This window comes from Choristoneura fumiferana, chromosome 11 (genome assembly GCF_025370935.1).
Source record: "Choristoneura fumiferana chromosome 11, NRCan_CFum_1, whole genome shotgun sequence".
In the NCBI taxonomy this organism is placed as follows: domain Eukaryota; kingdom Metazoa; phylum Arthropoda; class Insecta; order Lepidoptera; family Tortricidae; genus Choristoneura; species Choristoneura fumiferana.
The window spans coordinates 7,990,692-8,017,079 of NC_133482.1; the positions used below are offsets into that span (position 1 = coordinate 7,990,692).

Genomic DNA, 26,388 nt, shown 5'->3' on the forward strand with positions numbered 1-26,388 from the left:
GCCGGCGGCCGCGCGGCGCCGCCTCACCTGGCGGCGCGGGCCGTGGCCGCCGCCGCCGCCCGCGCGGCCGTATCACAGGCGCTCAGAGGGGCGCGGGCGCGTCCTGCCCGCGCACCGTGCACTAACTCGTGGGCACCAGCAGCCGCACGAAGCTGTCCTCGCTCCAGCCCCAGTCGTCGGGCCACGCGTCCTCGGGGGGGTCGAGCGCCGACCTGGACGACAGGCTCAGCACCGAGCCCCAGTCGATGGTGCGCTGCTCCTCGTCGCCGTAGCCGGAGTCGCGGTCCGGCGGCGGCGGCGCGGGGAAGGGCGTGGCGCGCCCGGCGGCCGGGTCGCGCGCGCCCAGCAGCTCGCAGCGCGCCGCGCCGCCCGCGCCGCCCGGCCCGCACGCCGGCTCGAAGGGCGCCTCCTCGGCGCTCTCGCGCTCCATCTCGCGCTCGATGCCGCGCAGGGTGTTGCACACCAGCACCGACCGCCGCAGGGACGGGTCCGCCGTCTGGCGGAAGCGCGCCAGCTTGAGCGCGCACAGGTTCATCATTTTGAGCCGCCTCTCGCGGTAGCAGCGGCGCGAGGCGCAGCGGCCGGCGGCGCGGCCGTCGCAGCAGGCGCGCGCCGCGGCGCCGCCCAGCTCGAGGTAGGATTTGCCGTTCTCGGCGCGGATGGTGTCGTGCGCGCCGCACCAGCCGCCGCACCAGCGGCGCCGGCACGCGCGCCGCTCCTCGTCCTCCCGCCAGCAGTCCCCGCCGCCCGCGCCGGCGGCCACGGCCTCGAGCCGCGCTATCGAGTCCTCCCAGCGCGCGACCTTGCCGCCGCCCTCGCACGGTGAGCCGCCGCGCCGCTTGGCGCCGCACCCGCCGCCCGAGCCCTGCAATACCAAAAAGAACATGCTTATAGTTAACTCTGGTAAAACGCCTATACGAGTTATAAACTAACCGCGGTCCGAGGTCGCGCCGAGGTCGCCCAGCGCGAGCCGACTATTTGTGCCATTGTTTAAATGCATCATAATATAGTTAACTTGAGAGTACAAAAAATATTAGCGCACATTCATGCCTATAACCCACGTATCAAAAACACCAATAGTAAAATATGAAAATCATATCCTCTTTCATTTGCCCAACACCCAGAAACAATAGTGAGATATGAACGGTCGATCAAATCAACGAAGAATTTGGTTCAGGCGCACGATCGGAGGCTCGCTGCGATCGCGGCCGCGGCCTACGCGCAGCGACGAAAGTACCGTAACCTGCTCGCCCGCCGTAGTGCCGCGCACTCGCTCGAGAAGTTATAAGGTTATAACCAATACGTAGGTTTGGAGCATGGGAACCGTCAATGCAAGCCAAGGAAGGAGTAGGATGGGAAAATTACAAATTATTAATATTAAAAGTTTTACCAAAGTACTTCTTCGATTTGATTAATATTTAATGCTATTTATTTATTTGGTTAATAATCACAATAATTTCCCTGAGAACTCAATTCAAATTAAAAACTTGTCTTGCACTAAATCTATTCAAGTAAATCCTGAAACTACATCAAGAACTTGTTGCTTTAATCCCACTGCCGTGTAAAATTCCAAGAACTTTCTGATATCGAAACTAAGTACAAAACAGTAAAGCCGAGTCGAGAACAGAAGAGCAGCAGCGCCAACCGGCCGGGTACCTGGGGTAGCGTATTGTGCTGCGACCCTTCTCAGTTTTTTTGTAACAATGCGTCCCGGGCCCCATTGCCCCACCGGCCGCGCCCAGGTAGCGCGACGCTTGGGACCCAGGGCCCGTGAATAGCACGCATTCTTTACGCGAAAGATGCAGAATGTTACAACAAAAAGAACCCAAAACCTTTATTGAGTTTAGCTTTATCGGGGAGTCTTTTCAGGATGGGTTTTGGGTTTTTGCTTACACTTCTTTGTTCTCGTGGCAGTTTTTCTATCTATATACCCCCATGGAAAACTGACTAAATTGCATTAAGGACTAGACGAATTAAATCTTAAGCTCTAGATAGAGTCGCTAATTCTTGATGCCAGTGTTTTTTAACTGGGATAAGCTGACACGCAATTCTTATCAACATTTCAAACTAGAAATACTAGTACGTAGGTATCATGGTGGCAGCTGCAGCTCGTCTCCACATAATGACAGCGAGGCGACAGGGGGCGCGGGTAATACCAGCTATTAGACTGTCCCATATACATTTCTAGTTTAGTTAACAGCCGGGGGGAATTTCGCAGTGTTTCGAGTCAATGAACATCGTGCGCGGCGATGCGGCCAGCGATGTGCATCGAATAACAAATAAGGTGGTAAAAGTCAAAGTCCAGGAGACGGCAGATGCCTCTGCACCTGCGTGACAATTACGAGGAAACACGCGCCTGCACACTAGCGCCGCCTGGCTCAATAAATATATTACTTAGACTTATTTTTAGTCTTACGAAACATCTGATGACAGGCGAAAGGTGGAAAACGCGTAGGCTTTAGCGAAAACAAGGAGATATCGTAACGACCCGTCTGGAATATTTCCATTTCTATGTAGGTAGACATGTCTAGAACGTCTGTACAGCATGAGCAAGTTTTTATTTATCTAAATAGAAACGAATTTATAATGTTGATTGATTATATTATAGTCAGACATGTCATGGCTGATAGGTTAGGTTAGAGTAGCGGTAGCGCAGTACGGCTGGAATGCGGGACAAAACAGTGCTAGGCGGCGCCGGGCGCAGCGAGCGGGCGCGTTGACTCAGCGGACACTCATCGCAGCGCTGCAAATAATCATTAACTTGGTCGCTTGCCTGTTTTGCGTCACCCCTTTATCGGTAAAACGTACCAACGAGCCGCATTGTGCTCCCTGGACTCTCCGAAGCGACCCTGTTAGCGGCAAAAATTACGAGCGACCACAAGTTTCAATATGCAGAAATAGAATATCTACATAATTCCACGGAGTTTATTCGCGGTATCGTATCACGCGCCGCGCTCGAGCGCCGTAGCAGTGTCATCGCATTGCCAGCGCTGGCAGTTGGCGCTCATGAAAATAAATTTAGTAAATGACGTTGGCGCGCAACGTTGCCGCTCCGCGCCCCTGGAACGCGGCTGCGCTACGTTGCCGCTCCGCTCGCTCTTTCTAATCTTGTCGTAAAGTTCTTTTTCTGATGCGCAGCGCGTCGCTCGTTCTCTCCGCTAGAAACTTGAAAACGTCTGACGTTTATTTTATCGCTAGTCTCGGATATGCGGCATTTTATAACCGTACCGCTGGCAATAGCGTCGAGGAGAGGAGTTACTGCTTATTCAGAATTACTACTAGGTATAAAGCACTGCGATGTGCACTCCATAGGTATAAATGCGTTGCTTAAGATTGGAGGAGTGCCCGTGGACAGTGGGCACGGTAGCGGAGCTCGAAGTAATCGCCGCTCGCGTCCGAGAAGGTAGGAAAAGTTGGGCCGGCGAGGCGAGTCCAACGGAGACTTTCTATGGCATTGTAGAGACAGAATAGATGGCGGGTCGGCTGACGGCATTGCCTCACAGCGCGCGGGCCGCGGGGAGCGGGCGGGGCCGCGCGGCTGTGTGCGTCGACTGCAGCACACACACAGCCGCGCTAATAACATCGCAGCGCGCTCTATCTAGCGCTACACAACTACCTACGCTCCGGCGAGCGTTGTTATAGCCAACTATAAAATGGGGTAGATAGCGTGGGGTGCCGCTGCCAGCTCCGAGCTACGCGAAGCTCCTGGCCACTTCGAGGATTGCTGCGTACTTTACGGAATTATGGCTTCTTTAAAATAGAGCCAATTTTTTAGTACTTATTAACTGGACGAGTTTTCAGTTCTAAGATGAGTTGTTAAAATCTGAATACCGAAATCGGTCTTGAACTTTTATTTGACTCTTTTACTGATACAATGATATTACTGTAGATACCATACTTATATAACAGACGAGATTGTATGCTTAAAATAAATCTAATTCCGGCTCTACCTTCTCAAGTGGCTAAGAATCCACTAATCTTTTAACTCCATTATTTCAAATCCGTACCTACACAATGCACAGCTGATTAGAACATTTTCGTCGTAATCAGCTGTAGGCAAATCATCAAACAATTGTAGACCTTTTATTTTCCGCTGTTCATTCATAAAATCGTATTTAACCGTGAAGAATGTTTATTCCGCAATATCGAAATCGGAGGCAGCGATCGGAATGACCGATTAACCATTAACGCGTACAATAGCTGGAGTAGGGCGCGGTAATTTCATTCACTCAATAATTCTGTAGCATAGGGTTTGTTATGGACCTGCCCGGATCTCGACATCTACAGGTGTGCTTTTATTATCTTTTGTTGACGTCTTGCACAGTAGGGCTACTACGAAATTTTAAAATCAAAGTTCGTATCGTACCGTCCCTCTCACTCTGGTATTAAATATTATTAGCGTCAGCGGGACGGTTCGAGACGAACTTCGATTTTCAAATTTCGTAGTAGCCCTACAGCTGTGAACTCCAGGCCGTATTGTCTAACGCTTTGGCATTCGCGATCGCGTTTACCATCCCTTTCTATCCTCATCATAAACCGTGAGACATAAAGAAGTGGTGAAAACAATCGGGATTCCGAGTACGTAAGACAATAAGGCCCGCTCGCGTATGAACGTTCCGGCACTGCTATCTATGATGTTCTAGCTTAATTAGCTAGCGGGAATCCGATGCATTTATGATGCCATAAAAGGCACCGGTGCCTCGCGAAATGGACCCTGCCTGACCGTCTTAGATTTCATTGCCTGAAGATTTTGAGGTTGAGAATTGAAGCCACTTATAATTCACAACTATAGTTGGAACCCCAAATATATGTGTATTGTACGTAAACTCTTTATTGTCCAAAAAAGAAACAAATGCAACCGACAAACGTTGAGATACATAAGGTGAAATTATCCTATTAAGGGATCTACCAGTCAATCTTTGAGTGGTATACTGCTTGGAATTGATAATAAAGTTCTGCTTATAATTAGAACTGAAGTGGTCTAGTCTAGATGTAAGAAGTTCCCGTCCTTTTTATTTGTCCGGAAACCTTAGAAGCAACCTTTAGCTTTGCAGCACAACTTGGATCAGAGGCCAGCCCTGCAAAGCTCGTGTTACCACTTTACTGCAGCCTGCTAATTGAGACTTTATCCATTAAACTGGACACTTAATACCGAGGTCCAGTCTCGTCTATGATGTCAGTTCAGTTCTTTAAAACTGTTACGCGGGTAGTGTTAAGAAATTTTTAAGAATTGAAAAAGGCCACGCGCGTTGTTAGTTTTCGTACTAATAAACGGAAATTATTCGAGTGGAACCCTAAAAGTGTGGTCCAAAATGATTTCGTAAGATAGAAATGTACTAAAACTGCGCTCTACTTTGAGGATGAGAAGGTTCTTATCCAAAACACCAGCTTTTGGTGATGGAATTCGACAACTGCCTTAATTGTTTAAATACAGTTCAGTTCATATGTGTATTCAACACTTATGCCTTTGATAATAGGGTCGAGTTTACATATTTTTCATAATTGTTTGCTAAAAAGTATAAGAAATTGACTGTACCTAGGTAGGTACTCAAGACGTAGATTCGTTCGTATAGAACGAAATGATGACTGGATTGTTAAACAGATTTTTATCGTCATAAAGTTAAAGTAGAGATGTAAAACTGACGGTACTTTTACTGCAGTCTAACAACCTGATAGCCCCTGTACCACAAAAATTACAAGTGCTAATTCGACAAAATTGTTAAGTTTATCTTAGTTAAATGTTACAATTTTGTAGCACTTGTAACTTTTGTGGTACAGGGGGCAGGTAGAGCAACTATAGTGAGAGAGCGCAAGCAGAACCCTGAGCGTCGAGTTGAGTCGACTCCCGCGCCGGCACGCACATTTCCGTGAGCGGCGGGCGCGAGGCCGCGCGTCGCTGTGTGCCGTGCGCATACGCTGCGCCGCTGTGTGCGCAGAACCAGTCCCACATCCTGTTTGGTGGCCCGTCGCGCGCAGCTTCGCCCGACCAACATACGAGCTTTTTATTTCACGCCTCTGGCCACTGCCAGCCATGGGACCACTTTTTTATTTAGCTTCCAAGTCGACTTTTAATAAGGATTTGTTTTGCTATTTTTACACTGCCGCCGTTTGAGAAGTCAAGCTAGGCGTGCAAAACAACGAAATCAACGTGTTATGAAACGAAATTTAAATACACGGTACGACTCTGCGCAAAAGTTACACACGACGACGTTACATTGCCAGTAGTTTTTGCTGTTTATTCTGGTCAAACCTCCGACCGTTGTATTCAGATGAGTGAGCATGTTTTTGTCTGTTTGTTTAATATTACGCTACCGATCCGTGTTTACCGTTATGCAACGGCGTCAAAGGGTTTCAAGGTGACGGCGGTGAAAAGTGGAACAAATAAACCGTAGAAAAACAAACAAAAGGAATCCCTCAGGAATGCCGCATAAAAAGAGGGAATTCCCGAAATGCATTGTTTACAATGTGCACGGGCGCGTGCGAGACGCTGTGTTATGCGCTTTTATTTTATGATCAGCAACTTGCGACCACTCAATGCGTCGAAAGGGAAAATTGTAGTTTTTGTCGGTAGAGCGCGAGATGAGATGACGCACGCTTCCCCGAAGCGGCGCCCGCGCGGAATGTCGGACCGCGTTTCCTCTGGCCCCAGCCTGTGCTCTTCCAGCAACCCAACATACGTAAGCACAAGCCTTATCCAACTATAATCTGTTTATTAAACCATGATACTATTATGACATTTCATGTGTTACCTGTTTTTTACATGTCATAAATAGTGATGTGCCACAACCGGTAATACCTATGTTATCAGGCGCGGACGCAGACCGAAATTTTGGAGGGGGTCACTAATAATAATACATCGCGGCTAGGGGCAAAAATTGCTTTTTTATATTTTGTAAATTTAAAGATGATTTTTCATTTTGACGTATACGATTTTGGGGGGGGGGGGGTCATGTCCCTTGTGACCCGTATGTTATACGTATATACGGACTGCACCTGTATGTTATACGTATAAAAAGATATGAACGCACTTAAGACATTCTAACTAAAGAAGGTAAAATGGGTCTAAGTAATTAAAATGTCACCGTTTAGGAGACATTTCGATATTTTCTGTTGATGTTTAATTTTCATTTTGATTCTAAGCAAGAACTGCCTAAAAGCTCAATGCTTATGGAAAGTAGAATATTGAATCATCATCATCATCATCCCAGCCTTACATGTCCCACTGCTGGGCACAGGCCTTCTCTCACAATGAGAGGGCTTGGGCCGTAGTTCCCACGCGGGCCCGATGCGGATTGGGAACTTCACACACACCATTGAATTGCTTCGCTGGTTTGTGCAGGTTTCCTCACGATGTTTTCCTTCACCCTAAAGCTCGTGGTAAATTTCAAATGTGAATTCGCACATGAATTTCGAAAAACTCTGAGGAGCGAGCCGGGGCTTGAACCCACGATCCTCTGCTTGAGAGGCGATAGGTCAAACCACTAGGCCACTACGGCTTTTTAGAATATTGAATGCTGTTGTTTTATTTTTGTATCCGTAAAATTATGATTGGTTTTTTGGAGTCTTTTTGTATTTTTTTATTTCAACTCCAAATTTGTTACTTTTACGGGTTCCTGGGTTCGATTCCCAGCGATCTCTCAGTTTGTATTTTCGATATCCATAAAATATTATGTTTTATCGATTATTTGCAATTACGTATGTCGAAAATCGAAATCAGAGAGCAGCACTATTCGTACTATGCTGGCCACATTATTTTTACATTTGACATTTCATACTGTCACTTTAGTACCTTGGTTTAACAGAGTATATATATATTCTGCTGCAGTTAGATTCAAACTTCCATATAAGCTATTTTACTATGATACACGAGTGGGTAGGTTTCGGGAATCAAATGCTAACATTTCAGCAAATTGTCCTCAATCTCTCTCAGATTTAGATCTTGAATGAGCCCTTATTTGAACAGCTGATAAATGGGCTCTGCAGTTAACAAATTGATTAGGTGTCTCGGCGAGACAACGTGTGTCGCGCGGACCGGTTCAAGGCACTGCGATTAACACTGACATTGCGGTCGGGTGCGGTATAAATCACACGGGGTGGAAGTTTACACCGCTACCGCTAGCTTTTAAGATAATAAATCAGGGGCCTCGGGCGTACGCGAGCAGATTATGACGTCACCGGCACGTATCTCGGAGAATCCCCGGAAGAGAGCGAATAAAATAAAAATGTCACGTAGCGATCAGCTGTCGGGCGCCGCGGCGTGACGGCCCGCGCGGCGATACGCATAACGACGCCGCAATAAAACTTATTTTTATGTTTTTCGCACACAATGGCCGCGCGAAGGTCGAGCTATCTAAATGGGTCAATACACTCGGCGTAGTACGAGCGAGCACGTGCTCCCGCGTTTGTAAATAGCGAGATATCGGCCGATTGTTGCAGTGATTAATGGGGGCGCGTAATGACTCGCCTGGCGCCGGGCCGGCCGCCGGCGCCGCCGCTGATGTGTTCATTCATCGCTTCACAACTATTATTATTGTCCAACGAAGATGGTGTTTGCATTCCGACACGATGCGACAGGGAGAGGGCCATTGCCAAGGCTGCATCGCTACGCGCTGTCCCGCTAATTGCTACGAGCCGCTACGTACGACTCACCTGTGTCCTATAGCTCTCTACGCTCAAGTACCGCCTTTCCAATTTTCATGTAATTTTATATCGCCAGTCTGCCACTTGTTTACATTCTCTATATTTTTTTCTGTGTTTACTACTAAGTTAAAAAAAAAAACTACTTATCCTAGGCTCAAAATTGCAGTGGCAAGCCGGCAACGCAACCGAAAAGTTCATGTTAAATTTATTGCAAACAAACAGCAAATCTTATGCTATCTAGTTAATACAAGTCCCTATGGAAAATTACTCGAGTTTATAGCACATCACAATAAGCTGGGCCTCAGTCAGATGTGGCATTCGTGAACAGGGCTGGCCGGCGCGGCGAGCGCGGCCAAGGGCCACGGCCGGGCGCGGAATCTGTGCGGTCGCGATAACGCTGCGGTTATCAATGGTGGGATCTCCATACGCGCACGTGGCCGGCCACGACATCTCGCGCCCATTCACTATGAAGACGCCCCCCGCACCCGCCTCCTACCCTCCCACCCGCGCCCTCGGTGCATCCATGCAACAAGTTAGGGCTCACGTTCCGTCTTGTAAGGAGTTCCGGAAGTTAGGACGCGCCGAGATATATAGGGGTGATTGAAGTTCGCTCAGGAATGCGGTGTCATTGACTTAAGTGGGGCGGCGATGTCAACATTGCAGAATGTATTGAAAATAGACACCCTACATACGCGTGTTTATAATTAGGTAATCAGTTCGTCTCGATGCTGACGTTAAAATAAAATTCATGAACTCTAAACTGCAAAAGAATAGAAAATCCCAGACAGATTACGCCGACGCAAAAGAAGCCCCGACTCAATCCCAAAGGGGGTCAGCCAGACATAATCTAAAACGTAATTTGAATACCGAATACTAGTAAAACACGGCGTTTGAAACACATTTTCAGCATCGTGATGCCCAATTAAATATGTATGTGATTGAAAAACGCGTGTCCGGTAACGAGCGTGTACATAATTGGTGGGTGGCTGGCCCGGAGTGACCCAGTTGCTGCGAGCTGCCCGGGCCGCCCACCTGCCCCCCGCGCCCGTACTAAATAACCTGCCCGAAAACGACACCTTAACAAAGGTCGTTCAACCGTCTGAAACAGTCGCGATTTTCCACCCACCACATGAGACGATGCATCGCAAGCGAACTAACACCTCTGCAGTCCTACGATAGGTCTTTCAATCGAATTCGGAACCTGAGCTGAACGACGCCGGCGCCGCACTTCACCCCGCTATAACTTGCAGAGGCCAACGTTAATATACAATGCAACCCCGCTTTTAAACTTTATTGGCTTGATTAGAAAAGACGATTGCTGAGCTACTCCTTTATCTCAGCGTACGTGATGAACCCACTGCATACTTAAATATAGACGTATTCTAGCTCAAAAAGACTAACATCTACTAAGTATTTTTGCCCAACTTTGGCGACAAACTTTTTTGTTTTAGGTAACAAATAGAAAGCCTGCGAGCGAATAAATTTAATTGTTATAAGCCGCGTTCGGGCTGCCACCCCGCAGCCGAGGAGGCGTGGGGAGGCGCTAGCAGCGTTATATTTCTCCGAACTTGTGCTAAATTTCACTTTCTCTGAAGACGCTGTGCGTAGACTTAGCCACCCACTTGCCCCCGTGCCTACCAACTAACTTCGAAACGGCTCCTTTCTAGGTATCTACGTCTTGGAGACCTAAGCCCATGTTCCCTTCAACCTCAGTCTTGCGGCATAACTATGACTCACACCCTAGCGAGCATTTTCTGGAAGCTACGGCAAGTTGCTCTTTTTTCATAAAACAGCAATGCAGCCAAACATGTCTCTCCTGCTAGAGCGCTTTTCACCCTCTGTGAGACGTCGTTATCTTAGCGAACCCTAACTGAGTAAAACATAAAAAACGTACGTCAAAAAAGTCCTTCCACTCACAAAAACTCCACTGCCTCCTCTGAAGTTATAAAATACTGAAGGCAGACGGGTCTGGGTGGGCGGCTTAAAACCTTATCACTTTGGCATAAAGTCTAAAGTATGTCGAGTCGGTGGTGTGCACACCGACGCGGGGCGCCTGAAAGGCGAGCACACGAGCTTGGGAGCTTTAGCAAAATGAAAGCCGACTCGCTCTTAATTCACCAGCACACGGGCGCCACGTACACGGACGTCGATAGAGCGCCCCCGGCCGACCCCCGCCCCACGCGCCGGGCATAAATAAGGGGGGCCTGGGGGTTGGGGCCGCCGCCCCGCTGCCTCCCGCCGGGTGACGCGGGGGCTGCGGCGAAGGACGAATTAAGGAGATGAGAGAGCACACGCTCTCGAGTCGCGCCACCTCGCGCCAGGGAATTAAGGGAGCGATCTGAGCGCTGTTGTCGCCTAGCCAGATCCACCTCCTCTACGTCTAACCGAGCTAGCGAAAAACCTATTCTAGCGTAGGATTTCTAATGCGACGGTTTACGTAGGTATATTTCTATTTGTAACTTGGTGTAGATATGAGTTATTGCATAGTTAGATAAGTTCGTAGGCATAATATAAGAGTACATAGCGGCGTAGCGTCCAAGTTGTATCTAATGAATTAATTTAGAAGTTGATAATAACACAGTCACTTCGGTGGCTACGAGCTCGTGACGTCACGGCTGCGTTTCGTAGCATATGACTCACTCCGCCACATAAATTACAAACTATATCCCTCTGGAGTTACGGTTCGTTTTCGGCGGATTCGCCACTGCTCCTTTGTCTTGAACGTTCGATACGAAGCGAACCGTTCTTTGATGGCTCGAGATAAGGTCGGATTTGGTCGGGCGGGGTGTAATGCTCTCGCTAGAGGGTGGGTATAAATTTTCCACGGGGGTAGACGGGGCGACGTCGCGCGAGGGCGCCGCTGACTCACGGAGCGCGGCGGGGAGGGGGTTCATATTGTAAGTATCTACCACTCACATGTCACAAAGTTTTCCCCGCATCGAGAAACTTTGTTAACGTCAACAGAGCACGTGGCCTTCGCCGATATGATACCTACAGCTTTGGTACATAATTGGCAGCGTCGACGCCGCGCTGTTTGTGGAACTTTTTCGCAAAGTTTCCAGCCCTCTTAGGTTAAGATTGCAAGAAAACTATTAGGTAGTTAGGTATTTGTTGTGATTTGAAACTTTGATAGAGCTGATATCGAAACAAAGAAATTTCCCAGCCAAGGAATTCGTGCGCGTTGATTATATTGCCTTTTATCAAAGTATTGCGATAGCTTGTCTTTATGACAAAAGTCACCATTTTTACCTTTAAAATACATATTTCTACAAACAAAGAACATGTTAAAAGTCTTTACGTTATGGTCCTATTCTGAAGCCCAATTTGGTATGTTTTTGTAATCAAACGAAGTATCTAAACCACAAAAACTACACGTCATCGATCTATCGATCTAAAAAATGTAGAAGTATTTCACATTTTTAGTTAGCCAAGTCCTTGGAAGACATTATTAAGTCAGCTGACAATGTTAATGTTGAAATGCTAAGAAATCATTGTGCAGTGCTATCAGCGGCGCTGAGCAATCGTTACATCGGGCCGTCACCTTGGCGAGCGATAACGCGTGATAAGCCGTGATACCACTGTATCAGTGCGTATAACTTCTACATGCCGAAGGTGCTGATTCAAAATCGTATTGAATATTTAAAAGATATTATTTGAATCATTGGACCGATGTAGTGAGATAACGCGGTGGATCTCCCAAATATTGTTTTCAGATTGTGTTGTTTACTAACGCTAGCAAGCTGAACGCAAGTGGTTCTAAAGTATACGAAAGTCTTAAGTAAGTACTTATAGTATAGTCATGGGAAAAAGTTGGTTAAGACCATGGAGTCGTGTTAAGTAGGGTTGGCAGCGCGGAGCGTGCGGCAGCGACGAGGCGTGCGCCCGCAATGCTCGGGCGCGTCCGCGTCGTCCTCCCAATTTACATTATGTATATGGGGGTATACGGGGGGAGGTACATGCCCTCCCGCACAAAACTTGCGGGTTATAAAGCGCGGGAATGAGTTTTGCCGCGCAAACTTTATCGCAGAAGCTCTGACCAGCTCTACGTCCAGTGTCGATACACCATGATTTCGTAGTTTACGACAACTTTAAAATAACTTTCTGGTATGCATTGAAACCCCAGTGGGATATAAAAAAATGCGGCATGTTGATTGAATAATGTGCCTGAAACATGTTTGAAGCTTTGATCGGTTATGAACTGGAATTGACCGACTACACCTCATTGTTTATTTTGGCAAATCTTTGTAGAGCCACTAATGATCGAGATGAATATAGAAATTTATTGTTAGCTTTATTCAAATTGCATCTATTCAGAAAACGCCAAAGTTTCGAAGCGGAGCGGTCCACGCGAATAAATATTAACGCGCGGGTATTCCGCAAATGAAATATTGTAGCGAAGCGGCCGGGCGCGGGCGGCGGGTTGAATAGCGAGAGGAGACAAAAGTCAGGGGCGACCCTTCCTGCAGCACTGTAACGAAGGGCCGCGCCGGAGGGCGCGCACAAAGACCGGCCCCCGAATTCAGTAATGGGCTCTGTTAGTCTATTGCCAACTTGCAGATTAGGGCCCTTCCTAACTTTCCTATACGCTTTATAACCCTGCCTGAATGAAAAGTTTTCAATCCCGCTTTATCGGTTGACCGAATTGTTGACATTCGAATGTTCGTTTTGGAGTCCGGTGGAAGTCTAGCGGTCGATTAATCGATGTGGAGTTAAGGTCAGGCTGGCCAGGGCTGGTGCTGCGTGCGGAGCTGCGGCGCGGCGTGGTCGTGCGCTCGCTGCTGCTTTGCATAAGTAATGAGCCGCCGCCCGCCCCCGCCACCCCGCCCGCGCTAGGCCTATCGATTGCGGCGGCGCGAGGGCGGGCCGCGGCCCGCGGGCCACATCGCCGTAATTGTCACACCGACCGAACCGAGCTGAATTACAATCCACCCCACGATATCAACCTTACTGCCATAAAATAAAACTCAATATCTGCCGCCGCAGTATCGAATACCAAATGTGTTGATAGTCTACTCTAAGTTCGGAGTCGGTTCGTAATAGAGCCTCCGAAGAGTCTATGACAGAGCTTAATTAGACAGGCGCGCGATGGCAACAAATGGATTTTACTTGTTCGATGTTTCTGCGCGAATTAAAGTTCAAATTAATGTCGCTAAAGTAAATCTGGCGCTTCAAATTAGCGCGGCGCGGACTACGCAGCGGCGACGGCGGCCGCGCGTGTTTGCGCGTCGAGTTAGCGCGCTACGACCGCACGAGCCAGAGCTGGCCTGTGCCTCAGATTTACATTACTTTATGGACTTACTCGTTTCAAATTTAAGCCACATAGTATCGCAATAATAGCTTTTAACAATTTAGATGCAGATATGCAAGAGCACTGAGTTTGAAGCAGTGATCGCAGTAGATTCAATTGGACTGCTGGCATGCGAGCAGCTCGTACATGTAGAAAACAATCGTGTATACCTCTAGTTTCGCCCGACAGAGCGTGCGACGTCGAATCGTATGTATTTATAGTCTTCGTCTAGTGCGCTCTGTTTTTTAGCGCGCCAGCGACGAAAGTATGGAGAAAGTGGCGCGTTGACGTCACCCACACACGCGCAGCTCACGCGTGGCTTACGCTCGCGCCGCTCTCCTGCGACTCGCGGTTGCCTGCGCCGTAGCCTCCAGCGCGTTGCAACACTCGCATGAGAAACAGCGCCGGCGAGCGGCGATACGTCGCGGCCCCTCTCAACACGTTCCGTTACCCAACAGAGTGACTCGGAAAAAATACGACGAAATAACATCCAACAGCCGGGCCGCCACGCCGGCCGAAGGATACTGGCCTTCCCCAATCTCTCCATAAATTGATACTTATACGGGCGGCTCGTTATGAATGCGGGTTACTGTCACTTGTTGAGGTCGTATTCATGATCCCTCGCCGGTAGCAGTCACTGACTAAATATAATCCCATTAATCGGACACCTGTTAGGCTGCGTATTTCTCGGAGTATAAATCGAACAAAGGGACGTGTCAAACTTCTGAAAAGAAGATTGTTTGCAGTAAGTGCCATAAAAACTGTGGCTCGTGCCCGGAGCGTCGCAAATGTTACATAAAAAATAACAATGAGGGCAAGATGTGCAACGGTACGTTCTTTTAATTGTAACGGATCTGTCCAGCATTGGTTATTGAGGATGCTATTCATTGTATTGTAAATGTTTTTTGTGTCATAAGAAACAAAAACGATAAAAAAGCAGGCAATAATCGAGCCGGGCGTTAAGTACTCCAACTGCTAAGCAGTGGAGGTTCGAGCCGATCCCATAACGCAGTTCATTCATGTAATCACGACGTGACTGTCATAAATCGAGTGCGTCTAGTTCGGAGACCCCAAGCCGCGTTTACGTGCTACTGTAGTATACTTACGTAGATGTAGATGGTAGGCGGCCGCGGCGCCCGTGGCGAGAGATTAATTATATAAAGTACGAGATGAAAAGGAAAACGACCGCGATCAGCTGATCTCTGATTGATGCTGGCACCCGATCACACCCCGCACGCGTCCATTCATAAACCTGTTTAGTCCCGTTAACATAAAAAATCACGCATATCTCAAAATGTTTATGGCCGTTCATATCGGGTATCAATTAAAACGATCGAGATGTTGCCGCTGTAAATAAAAAACGACTGTTTTCGACGCTCCGGCTGAAATCGCGCTCACGCGAGTTTTCTTGGGCTACGAGCCAGGTTGCCAATTATTTCGCACTTTTAGTACGTATACTAAAATATTGTGACGGTTTTTCAATTGAATAAAATGAGACCACTGCCTCTATTATGAACTTGTCGCCCGCGTAGAGGTTATATAACAAACTTAGCATAATCACTGAGCAAATACACACATCGCTTTTATTTAGTTCGACATTGGGAATGTAAATTTTAATCATATGCCGAACCAAAGGCAACCCAATATGCGCATAGATACATGTATTTTTTAAACAAACAAAACAATGACCTATATAATGCCGTTGTCTCGTCTCGTCTGCGGCTGTTTGAAAAAAGTGAAAAGGTATAATCTGAGAGGGTTTTATCATTTCTTTTTCATTGCCAAAAAACCTATGAGTGGTGACGTCACGAGGGGGCACGGGGGGATTAGGCGGCCGGGGGGGTACGTGGGGTCGCCCCCTCACCGCCCTACCACTGGCTCTCGACTCGAACGCGAACTAAGCGACTTCGTAATAAATTAAATGAAAGGTGAAGTAAATTAGACTGTAGTTAGATAGCTGATGTTATTGTGACCATTTCACAGGAACCATTTCACATCTTACTCGCAGGAGAGAGAAACTTTATAGGTTGGTAGAGTCAAAAATATACGTATTTCATTGGAATTATTGCTGAGAAAGCAATATCTTAGTGCTTTTGTTTCTTAAGTCTTGTATAACAGGCAACAGGACAATATTTTGGACGCGTAGAGACTAGTACAGAAACGAACTGGTATTCATTTAAGACCTGGTTTATTTGCGTCAAAAGTGATTTCAATTCTAATTTCGAGTTTGATTAGTAACGAGAACAATAGTAGCAGACATCAAAGAGACCAGTGGGGGTGGAGGGGAGGCCTCCCACCACCCAATAGGGAAAAATGTCGAAACCAACATTCGCACTCCCACTACATTAGCCACGTTAATTATCCAATTATGAAAAATTAAAGCCACAACAATGGGTTAAGGTTAATGACTTCGAAATACTGTGGCACAATAACATCATTATCAGTCCAATAGATGATTATGACGTGAAAAAAAAGTGTAAACAAAAACTATTTACGTTAGCAATAAATCATGATAGAAGATAACGAAGAAAACAGTGGGACGTGCCTCCTCCTCCCCCTGCGGCTGATTACGGAGCTTCGAAATACGAATGAATTTTTAATGAACCTCCCGAGCGGGCGAACCCTACTCCGGCGGGTACGCACTTAGGAGATTAGTCCCGAGAGCCAGCTAGTTAACTTACTAACAACCGCCTGCTGCCAGCCTTCGTGATGCCGGCCAGACCCGGCACAACTCAGCCACGTTCCTAACACTTGCTGTTAAACAATATTAGGTCCTCTTCCATCTCGTCTAGAATTTGAAAGCCAAAAAAAACGTACGTCAGCTGAGCTAACCGAATTTATGTGTCGCCACTATAGTTGCGTGAATATGTTTTCGCAAATGCCCAAGGTGAACTGCGCAACGTAAGTATTAACAAGAACCGTAGTACAGCGTTGATTTGAAAAACACCTGTTAAAACACCGTTACATAACAGATTAAGTTGTTAAACTTTAAGACATAATCTCAGTCTAAGAAATAATAGTCTCTATTGTTCGTATTTGGGGAATTACGGATACGTACGGCACGCGACTAGAGCCTTTAGCAAAAAACCGGCGTCCAAACTGTCCACAGACCGGAACAGGTAGCGCGTAAACGCAAACGAGCCATAAAGCAGTGAAAAGATAAGGCGACGACCCCACGAAACAATAATACAAGTTTTATAGTGTAAACAAAAGAATGTAAATGTGTTACGCGGGCTTTACGTCAGTGGGGGCGCGTCACCGCTGCCACGTCACGGGCGGAAGTCCGTAGTCTGCACTAGATATATTTACAGTGGTCGGGTTCAATGTCGACTATCTATCGGCCATCAATCAGCCGCGCGGGATGCGAGTCGCGGGCCTTACGCTGTTGCCATGTGCACTCGATCTCAATCATTCCAGTTTCACGTCGGGTCGCATTCATACTTACACCATCTTTATGCTTTGAAGACTTTGATGTCGTGACGGTTTATGATTTACTTACGCACAGGTGTGCCTAAACGGCGGAGGTAAAAAGCAGAGTACGTACGTCAGAAATCCTTCGCGTTTGAGAGCGTACTAAAATGTAAAGAAGCTCACGCTTTACAAGGCACCTTGAAAAGCGAAGCTACGTTTGTTGCATCAACAAGTCATTCGCAGTTCATTGACGCGCGATGCTTATCATTGTTTTCAATGATAGAGGGGATTTGAGAAAGTAATCTGTATCGGTATTGGCGTCGCCGTGCGTGACTATCGGGTGCAGGTCGCCGGGAGCAAGGCCGTCGCTGTTTACAAACTTCCGTCACGAGTGCTTGTCACTCGCTCCTCGGCACACGTGTCTACGCAAATAATAGCGAGCCCTCACCGCTGACATTGTCCCACTTAAACTCGACTGCCCCACCGTCTAGACTTGAGATACGATCGTTGATACTCGCTAACGTGTTGTTATAAACTCCTACGGCACAGAGACGTCTCACATCCGAACGATTAACGAATAAACGATGTTACATCATAGATCAACGACACAATGTCTCCGTCGCTAACTCGTCTGGCGCATCAATCGCGGACAGATAAGCTTTGTAGCGAATATTTATACGAGAGACGACGACCCTTTAGATGGCGTGCAGACATGGCTTAAAAATGTATGATCAAAGCAAATCCGAGTGGAACGCACGAATGCGCCAAAGGACTATGATAGATCGTATAGTAGAAGATTGTATTCTTAAATTTAGTATAGCTTGCACCCTTGTGTAAGCCCTGCGCGGGGTAGGGTGAATGCATTGGGGTGGCCCCCTCGGCCTCGTCCCGTTTCCCGTTGCACTGTAGGCGCGTAGTAACTGCAATAACGGAGCAGTGAAAGTGTCGCGGGGTGCTTCAACCGTCAATGGGTGAAGACGTACACCCTTCGCCCCGCCGTCTTGTAAACTTGCAGCTAATAGTACGGGACGTCTTCGGATGCTCGCTTACAATAACATACCGTCGGGATTTCCACAGTTACAGCCAGCATTAACTCAGCTTGTTACTTTAATTCTTGACAAATAGGGACTTTTGGGAATTTCTGAATGTACCGATAGTCAAAGTAAAGCAAAGTTATCTAAGCCTTTATGTGCCGAGACTTGACGGTAATTGCCTAGTGGGCATGTGAATAAAAATGTATAAAAGCGAAACTTTTATGAGGCGATGCGTGGTTGCGGAATGCAGTCGCATGCAGCGGTCCTCGCCGGCGCCGCTCGCCGAAGTGAAATGCAATGCGGTAGGATAGGAGTCGATCAACACACGTGAGCCACGACAACTGACGGCCGAACAAACAAACGAGCGGAACGAGCACGTCGTCATTATCTCAGCTCATGAATGAAACGGAACGTAAATTGAAACGTATCGTGTGCCATAATCCGCGCGCATTAATCTCACTCAAACGGCGATCGTTGCGTAACATTGAGCACATTACAAACGGCTCAAGTTCATTGATCCACTTAATGTTCGCGCTAAATGTGTCGTTGCTGTCGAATGTCAAAACAATGTTGCGTAATTATGCGCGTTCGACACGCGCAGTTCCGAGTTATGCTTCCGATCGCGATCGCCCGCAAACGTCACCATGTTTATTTATGAGCTTATGATTATAAAATGACGTTTACATCATTCTGATATCGTTGACCGGTTGCTGTATAATAATAGCATTCATTCACAATTTACGAGTGATTAATGTTCGGCAGCTATCTACAGAACAGATTTGTAGTGCTAATAAAGTATTATCATAGTAATTAGAGCAAGATTTTACGCTACTACTCGCCTGTAGTAAATTGTTTATTTACATTTCAATGTCCGCACGTGCCTACTTCAATACGTTATGATTAGTTTTATCGAACCTACATTTCACTCAAGTACTTATGAGTATAGTATAATATCGTATTTATACCGCATGTGATGTTCCGTTATTATCAAAAGAAATATCAAATATCTATGTACTTACCTACCCTGTTTGAAGTAAACGCTGTTGTATGTACAAAACGGACGAAAAAGGAACCACAACTATACAAACGAAATTATTCCCATAAAAACGGAACCGTATTACTAAGACTCCACTGTCCGTCTGTCTGTCACCAGGCTGTATCTCATATGAAGCGTGAGCGTGATAGCTATAGACAGTTGAAAATTTTACAGATGATGTATTTCTGTTGTCGCTATAACAACAAATACTAAAAACAAAATAAATAAATATTTAAGGGGGGCTGCCATACAACAAAAGTGTTTTTTTGCCGTTTTTGCGAATGTTTAATGTTTTATAGATAATGGTACGGAACCCTTCGTGCGCGAGTGTGACTCGCACTTGGCCGTTTTTTCTATACCTAATGTTATCTTCTCTCAAATTCAGCACCTGTCTGCCTGCAATGTATTAATTCGGGCCCAAGATGGTATAAGTTTAATGCCTATCTAATAGTTAAACAGTTTAGTCTATTGAAGACTTGAGTCCTATTTCATTTAATTAAACGGCCCTTAATAGATTTGTAAGACGGTTACAGACGGCTTAGTTGTGGAACTCTCCCAGGTCTACGCGAAGTTAGTGTCTCTGCAAACTTACACCGGCCGAGCACAAGCGACGCGAGCAGCGAAACTTCCAAGAATGATTGTAGTTATATTATATGTTGATAAACTTTCCTGATCCGAACTTGACCGCCAAAACAAGATGGCAATAAACACATCACTTATACAATGATGTGAATTTACATAAATTATTGGCGACGCGGCGTCTCGGCTGGGCCGCGTATTTGCCCAAAATATGCAGTGTTTACATAGGCATCGGTACACGAAAGTGGAGTTCAACGACTCATATATTGTTTTATGCGAGACGTAAATGGGTCGCGGTTCGGCTTCGAGGGCACACGGGATTTATGCGGAGCGAGACAGCACACGGGATTTTATTTATCACCCGTGGTGCAAACTACGTTGACGCACAGGATTCCTTAACCTTGTTTCCGATTATACTGTAGTAAATTAACCTGAACCAAAAGCCAATTTTACGCACCAAATAAATCAAAGAAAGGGCGGTAATCCTAAAAAAATGTAAACAAACAAATGGGCAATGGTGTCGCTTGCAAATGGATTGCATCGATAATAAAAACATAATAGAGTGCATTGAATTCGGCGCTTCGCACCTGACATTTGGGTAAAGCCGCCCGTTTCTTCGGAACAGGTGTTCGTCCATTCATAGATGTCGATGCCCTATATTATTATAGCACGTTCAAGTTCATTGAGTCACACAATGGGCATATAATTGGTCGTTAGCGTGTATGTCAAAATACACCGGCACTCGCTACGGTTCATAATGCTTTACATAATTAGGATCGTTTGCATAAGCGATTATTATGCGTGTCTTCGACGATGACTGTGACGCCCGCTGCGCTATGGCTAATTCATTCATTTAGCGCCCAGCATTTATTACATTAACCACGTGCGCGATTGTTTACTACGAGGATTTAACAGCGAAATGTAGTAAAAGCAGTTATTACGAGATGCACTGTTATAGCGGCCAGCGCGAGCGCAGTGGCGGCGGCTTTATTACACACAGCGCTGAATTACCGCGGCTGAAAGTAACAACGGCTTCTTATCATAATTGTTGGCAACCGAATCATGTGGTTCGCTCGTTACTGGGTTAGAATATGCACAACGGTCTCGAGGTTGCGCTGCGAGATGGATTTTCATTCAGTATATTTTTAACCATATAATTTTGCAGTTACAAAGCCCGTATCCCAATTATGTCTAAAATTACAATGTTCTATGAATTGAAATAATCTACGTTTTTGAGCTATATAGTTATAAATGTCTATCTATATCCTACCTAACTAAAGTGTACAGTGGTTATGAATTGTGTCCCAAAAATTATATTTCTATTACCTGCCTACTACATCCAATAAGTTCATCTCCCTTGTTTTTATTTCCAATTTGTTTACATTGTGTCATAAATCCGTATAAACATCAAATTATTTTTATGGTCATCAGGTAAACAATATTGTTTCCTTCTCTAATAACAAAATATGTATAAAGCAATATTTAGCTTAATAATTTAACTCTATACTATCTAATAAATGCATTTTCTAACATTGGAAATAAATTTAGATCACCCTAATTTCGCAAAGATTTCCCATTTAGCATGTAGGTAGTTATGGTAAAAGAAGCGCTACAGCTGAATAAACCTAGTAGATAAAAGGGCCATCATAAGTGCACTAGCGATGCAACCGCACGTGACTGCAACAAGTCGCATTTTCATTGCACCCTGCGCCTCCCCCCTTAGGCCTAAACCACGTGAGCAACTTCAGCAGTGCTTTTAGGGTAAATAAATACAAACCCGGAAACGTGCTGGTGCAATACAACCAGGTTTTTGAGGCATATTTTTGTTTGATATCAATGTTATCATTAATATTGCTACTATGTTTGTTCTCGAATCTTGGGTATTTAATAATTGTATTTAAGAATGGATCTATCTATTTAACTATTGATTTAGCACCCATAACACAAGCTTTGCTTTTCAAAATAGCTCAATTAGTATCAAGTTTCTCGTGATATTTTTTTTGTTAATTTAATTGTTTGAGATGTAAATACAAGCCTGGGTGGATTAAGAGGAGCTCTAAGTAGTTCTTACTTAAACTAAAAAAGCATTAGTAGAGGTTATAGTAGTAGTAGCTTTTGTAAGATAAAGAATAAGCTGCGAAGCGAAACCTTATCTTGACTCATTTAAAGACTTCATTTAGATTTTTTTTATCAAATGACTTGTTTATTAGGTACAAAGGTAGTTTTTCCAAGCGAAGAAGTTAGGCGAAAAAGGCATCTTCATTAAACTACGGAGTACTTCGTTACGTTACGAGTCAGTGGTCTTGAGAACTTTTTTCACTATTAAATTGTTTTTTTGTCATATTTTTGTATTCTTATTTTGGATTCTGAGTACCTACATAGATATGTATGAAATAAACATTTTTACTGAGACATATTTTATGGGACGTTGATTTAGTTGTTTAATCAAATTAAAGACCAACCTAAGTATAAATAAACAGAAAACGAATTAGTTACAGTCCAGTGGAGCGCGTATTATAGGAAAATGCCACGATTCGCTATTTTTGTTGTACTAAATAATATTATTGGATATATTTTAAGAATTCCACGGACTAGGCCACAAAAACAAGACAGTACAAAGTGTCTCGGTTTGTATCTATCTGTCTCTGTCTGCAATATTGTTTTTTTCGTCAGATTAAATAAAAACATTATGAGTATTTTATATGAAAGAGAAAAGTTTTTACATGGGTTTGTGTTTCGGATAAACCAATTTATAAGACTGTTATTCGCTCCTTCTGATAGGCCTTAAGTCCTCTTGCTAAAAACGCCTTATTCTTTAGATGGGAGTGGTTCGGTACGATCTCCAAGGCTGAAGGTAGAAAATAGAAAATGCCCAAGCCTTAGTAAAAACATGACCATGTTTAATTACTTCAGGGCCACATTATCCCTACGTATTCCATGTTTTGATATCTCGCTCAGAAAAAGGTTAAAATTAATATTTTACTAAACATTATACAATTGATGAATTAAATATCAGTAAGGTTTGATTTTCCAGACAAGATGTTTTCGTAAGACTTGCTAGAATCTTACTTATAGTTTTCCCAAGAAATTAGATAAAAAATATATAATGAGAAAGGAATAATATGTTCCCTAACTCAACTACTCTTTGTATAAATCAGTTAAGGAAAATTAAATCGTAGGATAAAAGTAAATTAAGTATGTTCTCCGGCTGACAATGAAGTATAAGAATTAGAAAATAAACTTAGTTAGAAGTAAAACAAATATCTTTTTTACTAAATTAGAAGACAAAAGTAAATTCTCATTATTCTTTGTATCTAAAATTTTATAAAATGTGGAACAACGAAAATCGTGCCAACGTGGTATTTAAAAATGCAACGAGGTTTGCTTTTATATTACTGATTATTATTCGAAATAACGAATGTAATAGATTTTAACCAGCTTTTAACCCTAACTTTAAAACTATGTAAAATAATTGCCAGATTTATCGAATTGAACAGTATCTAGCACAATAAAGCGCGCATAAGCATCCGATACGACTCTATTTCTAGGGTTGGACATACCTAAGAAAGGGACATATCGAGATATTGGGATTCATTGCTATCAGCTCAGTTTGCTGTCATGACTGCATATCTTTACTTTTGAAAAATATACAAAATAACTTTTGTCCGCGGCTTCGCCCGCGTGGAATTCGGATATCGCGCGCTGTTCCCTCGGGAACTGTGCATTTTTCCGGGATAAAAAGTAGCCTCTGTCACTCTCTGGCCCATAAATTATCTCTATGCCAAAAATCAAGAACAAAGACGGACAAATATACACACAAACACACACTTTCGCATTTATAATATATTAAGTATGGAAGTATGGATTAAAAGAGAAGCTGCAGAGATAAAAGTTTTAGCTGACTTGTCGTTAAAAAAATAACTGCAAGACTGGTAGAGTCGAAGCATGGGCTTTACATACGATAAAGTTTCTAGCCTCAGCCGCAAAACTGGGATTATTTAGAAAATAGCAGGCCTCGTGTAGTCGCCATTGGCGATCCCAGTCTCAGAGTAAATCTCACTAAGTGGAGCGGGGCGGCGCTGGGCGGGGCGCCCCAGCCGTCGCCACGGCAACCGCCCTGCCCCGCCCGCCCCACAAACCCTCACACATGATTGCTTGGTTTCAACAATTTCATTAACAATTAATTATAACAAAATTCTCTGCATTCCTTATCATTTCCTTATCAGTAATCAACCATTGATCAATTGGCAATCATGTTTAAGACGGTGTTTTCCCTGATGTTTTATCAAGGCATTGTCAACCTTGAAAATTGGCCGGTCTATTATTTATTTAATACTATGTGATGTGTTAGCTAAAATATTCGTTAGCGTATATCCAAAGTTCGTGAAACTAAACAATTTGACCTAAATATGAACGTGTTAAATACCGAAGTAGTCTTTCAATAAGTTTTTTAAAATGCCCAAAATCAGTAAAATCACAACAAATACCTATCTTATTTACTAAAAATCCTAACTCTTCAACCTCTTTCAGTATACTTCAGCTTTCTTTTTTTTATTCGACTGGATGGCAAACGAACGAGCAAGTGAGTCTCCTGATGGTAAGAGATCACCACCGCCCATGAACATCTGCAACACCAGGGGTATTGCAGATGCGTTGCCAACCTAGAGGCCTAAGATGGGATACCTCAAGTGCCAGTAATTTCACCGGCTGTCTTACTCTCCACGCCGAAACACAACAGTGCAAGCACTGCTGCTTCACGGCAGCTGATAAAAATCCAACGTTATTACAAACGCTCGAACAACAGTCGTGGCGATGTAGAAAGTATAGCTATAGTGCGTCCGCGCAGTTCGTAATTAGCGGCGAGCGGCGCCAGCCGCGCTGACAAAAAACCCGAGCGGCAAAAACAGCGTGCGAGCGAGAGGGCGCGCGCCGCGCGAGCGAGACGGCAACCGCGCCACGGGATATTAAAACTCTATACCCTTCCATCACATGGCGTTTGACAGATCGCCGGAAATGCCAACTGTCAGATTTGAAAAGGCGCGAGGTTTTAATTCGCAGTTTACAAGTTTCATAAGGCGAATTTTATATTTCCAGATTTTAATATTAATAACGTTTAAGTAGCAAGAACTCTCAAAGAATGTACCCTCAAATGACGAACATAAGTTAAAATTTAAAATGTCTATCAATACCTCAAAACAGCATTGTCATTACATATTTATCTAAATGTAAATAAATATAAAAGTCATGATAGGACACTAAATCAAATGAAACTGAATTATCTAATGAATTTACAAAGAAACGGAGAAGGGATTAGACATGAAAAAAAACAACACTATATACAATTTGGTTGATCAGAAATGACTAAGTCACTAAACTTGGAAATCGACAAAAAGTTGAAAAACTTTAGGAAAACGATTTTCTTTTGCAAAAGAACATTATTTAGAATCTAAAGAATAACGTCTACCCTCTTGAAAAGCTTCAATTCCGAGAACATTGCAGAGAATTCCGTACGAACAAGGCTGATTTCGAACACAAGTCGAAACCATCACTAAGTATGGCTAAAACCATGAATAACAACGACATTGCTTTACAATATGTACTCACCTGGAAATCACTCCACATTTTCATGGGGATACACCATAGTTCCGATATGAAAACATCACACGATCACGATAACAAACTGTCAAAATGTAGTTGCCGGCGACACTGACACAAGCGCGCAAGGTGGAGGCCGATCGCAGACTGAAGCGGTCGGGTCGGCGGCGCTCGGCGCTCGGCCGTCAGCGCTCGGCTCGGCGCTCGGCTCTCGGCGCTTGGGGCCTTCTGAGCCGCGGCCGCCTTCGGGCGCTGTCGGCCGCGCTCGGCCGCGCTCGGCTCGCCCACCTGCGACTCGCTTCCACGAACAACAAAACCGAGCGACTCCGCCAGCACAATGCGATGCCTGCAACACGGGATGCCTACCCACCACGTTCACTCTGCAACGCGATCCACCCTTATTGGGTACGATGGAATACGGTTCACGTTTAATTCACCTTTGGAGTTGACAAAATTTCATTTGGTCTGCACTGCCAACAGGTATTTCTTTCCATAAGATCATAGGTAGGTACATAGTATTGAATTGAAATCCAAACAGCCACCTACCCACATTATATGAGATTGCGACATGATTGCTCAAATCCTCGATTCATACGGCAAACCAAGGCAAACACAGCCCTAGTCATGACAGGGTAGGGCATAAAGAACTCAAGTTTATACCCGGCTGATAACAGAAAGTGACAAAATAAAAAAGCTTTTTGAACAAAGTTTTGAGTGCGCCGCGCTACAGCCGCGTAGCAGAAAGTTCGTAGCAGTAAAACTTCGTAGCGCTCTCGTAGCGTGAAAGTTTTGATTTCAACGATTTG

At 45.0% G+C, this 26,388-nt stretch overlaps 1 protein-coding gene across 1 annotated transcript; it reads right to left on the reverse strand.

Annotated features, from left to right (window-relative positions):
• On the reverse strand, nt 1-25,940 carry tara (SERTA domain-containing protein 2 taranis). Its single transcript, XM_074094364.1, has 2 exons — nt 25,592-25,940; nt 1-865 (listed from the first exon to the last, which is right to left on the reverse strand). The coding sequence occupies exons 1-2, from the start codon at nt 25,613-25,615 to the stop codon at nt 122-124; spliced, it is 768 nt and encodes a 255-aa protein (XP_073950465.1). The 5' UTR covers nt 25,616-25,940; the 3' UTR covers nt 1-121.
• Nucleotides 25,941-26,388: the final 448 nt, after the last annotated feature.